Source organism: Triticum aestivum, unplaced genomic scaffold (assembly GCF_018294505.1).
Source record: "Triticum aestivum cultivar Chinese Spring unplaced genomic scaffold, IWGSC CS RefSeq v2.1 scaffold259225, whole genome shotgun sequence".
NCBI classification, from domain to species: Eukaryota; Viridiplantae; Streptophyta; class Magnoliopsida; order Poales; family Poaceae; genus Triticum; species Triticum aestivum.
Window position 1 is genome coordinate 1 of NW_025237198.1, and position 2199 is coordinate 2199.

General features: G+C 57.6%; 1 protein-coding gene across 1 annotated transcript; it reads right to left on the reverse strand.

Annotated features, from left to right (window-relative positions):
* Positions 1–15: 15 nt before the first annotated feature.
* LOC123176510 (tryptophan aminotransferase-related protein 2-like) lies at positions 16–1853 on the reverse strand. The gene is made up of 4 exons (XM_044590684.1): positions 1578–1853; positions 1172–1475; positions 452–1034; positions 16–376 (listed from the first exon to the last, which is right to left on the reverse strand). The coding sequence occupies exons 1-4, from the start codon at positions 1790–1792 to the stop codon at positions 192–194; spliced, it is 1287 nt and encodes a 428-aa protein (XP_044446619.1). The 5' UTR covers positions 1793–1853; the 3' UTR covers positions 16–191.
* Between the last annotated feature and the right edge of the window lie 346 nt (positions 1854–2199).

The window sequence follows — 2199 nt, forward strand, 5'->3', positions numbered from 1 at the left end:
ATTTCGGGAAGGAGCGACGATTAAATACTCAATGCAACACCATTATTATTGCGTGCAAATAACATCTCACAGTGACATTATTATTGTGCGTCTTGTATTTGAAAGGGAGTAGCAAAACTCAATCAATCAGAGACGCTGCCCCCTTGCGATGCATTATAGTTGTGGCTTGTGCATCCTCATTGATCGAGATTTCATGTTATGGAGGAGAGACGCTGTATGAGCACGTTGAACACAGCGTCCCTGTCCATCATGTTGACCCTGACGCACCTGGCGTCTCCTCCGAACTGCTCCCCGCCCCGCGCCACGATGCCGTGCCCGCGCAGGAACTCGGCGCAGTCCTCCACGCCATCCTTGTAACAGCGCAGCCACGCGAAGGCTGAGAATGCATGAGAATTCAGATCAAGTTGGAGCAATGACGGAATTATATTGGCATGTAGTGCTACTAGCGTACCGGGGTACGCTGCCACGGTTTGCTTGGTGAAGTTGCAGTAGCCCGTGATCTCATCTGGGAGGCTGAAGGTGCCCGTTGCCGCCACGGCGGCGTGCAGGGCCCGCCAGCGCTCCCCCGTCCGGCGTCGCGCAAAGTCGAAGAGGCGGAGCTGCGTGCCGTCCCCGGGGCCAGGTTCGTAGGCGTCGGAGACGACGCCGAGGATCTTTGCGGCACGGAGCTGCGAGTCCTTGGACACGCCGATGGTGCTCCCATACACGAAGTAGACCATCTTCTTGGCCACATCGCTGTCCTTGACCAGCGCCCACCCGAGCCTGGTGCCGCCGTGGCCGCTGAGCTTGGACATGGTGAAGAGCATGATGTCGTGCGCGGCGGGGCTGGTGATGGGCGTGTACTGAGGCCAGTAATACACCAGGTCGTGGATCGCCTTGCCCTTGCCGGAGTCGGAGCTTAGGACGGCCTCGCGGATGGCGCCGTCGGGGTTGTTGGGCGAGACGACCAGCTCGATGTTCTCGCCGCCGTGGTCGCCGTGGAAGGCGTTGGCGTCCCCCGCCCACCGGTAGTAGCCCGAGAGCAGGAGGTCCGTCTGCACGGGTACATCTACCACGTACGTCGTCCAAGATCACACCCAGCAGGGCATGTCAATCACCCACGACCACGACTCACGAAATAATAATCTAACTGTCTGTATTTTCTTGCTCGATCGACCTATTCTTTTCTTACCGAGTAGTAGGGCGCCGGAGAGACGACGCCGACGGGCCGGTCGGTGCTGGTGGGGGCTAGGGCGTACATGGCAGCCTGGAAGAGCTGGGTGGTGCCAGTGCCGACCACGAGGTGGTAGCCGTCGGCCATTGCGTTGCCGACGAGGCGGTGGACGCGGCGCACCTCGCGCTCCAACTCAGGCTCCAGGTACCAGCAGAGGCCCCCTGCGTTGGAGAAGTAGCTCATCCCCCACCACCCGGGGATCACCGCCGCCGCCCGCTCCCCAGCCTCCCTCCAGAACGCCTCGTACATGGTAGGGTCGCCGCTGCACAAATGACACGCAAGGCAAAGCAGACGTGTTACATCAATTCTAGTTCTGCAATACTAATAATCACCAATTGTATTGTTTTATGAAAGGAACACGCACAACTCGAGGTTGATGACAGCGTCCGGCGAGAGAGCATCCCCCTTTGCATCTGGTCTACCTCTTGTGACAGAGCTTTTGTCACAGCGTCGCCGGTTTATGTGGTACTGGCAGAGGAGAAACACGAGGTAGGCGAGGTTGGAGACCACCAACGTCCAAACCGCAACCCCACCACCGCTCGGCGCCGGCCGTCCCAACTCCTTGCCGCCGCCGTCCATTCCGCCCCGTGCAGGAAACACCTTGCTTCTCACCCCACGCGTCACCCTTCTTCTAACCTACGTAGTGTCCTGCTATTAGTAGAATTTGTAATCTACATAGTAGGCTCCTAGGTGCTATATATAGACACACACACACACAATCATACACCCATTTAGAGCAAGTATAATAAGCTCATAAACTCGTAAATCAGTTAGAGGAGTAATGTTTTTGCTCCTCGGCTGAAAAGTCGCCCCATGGCGCCTAAAGATACTCTCCCGCCCACGCGGCGCCACACTTCCCGTAGCCGACTCCCCCACGTACCACCAATGACAGCTGCTCCGGCTGGAACAACTAGGCAAGAACCTTCCGCTGCCCGCACCAAAAATAAAGTTGGAGACAAAACATGTTGCCCGGTCCACCACACTAG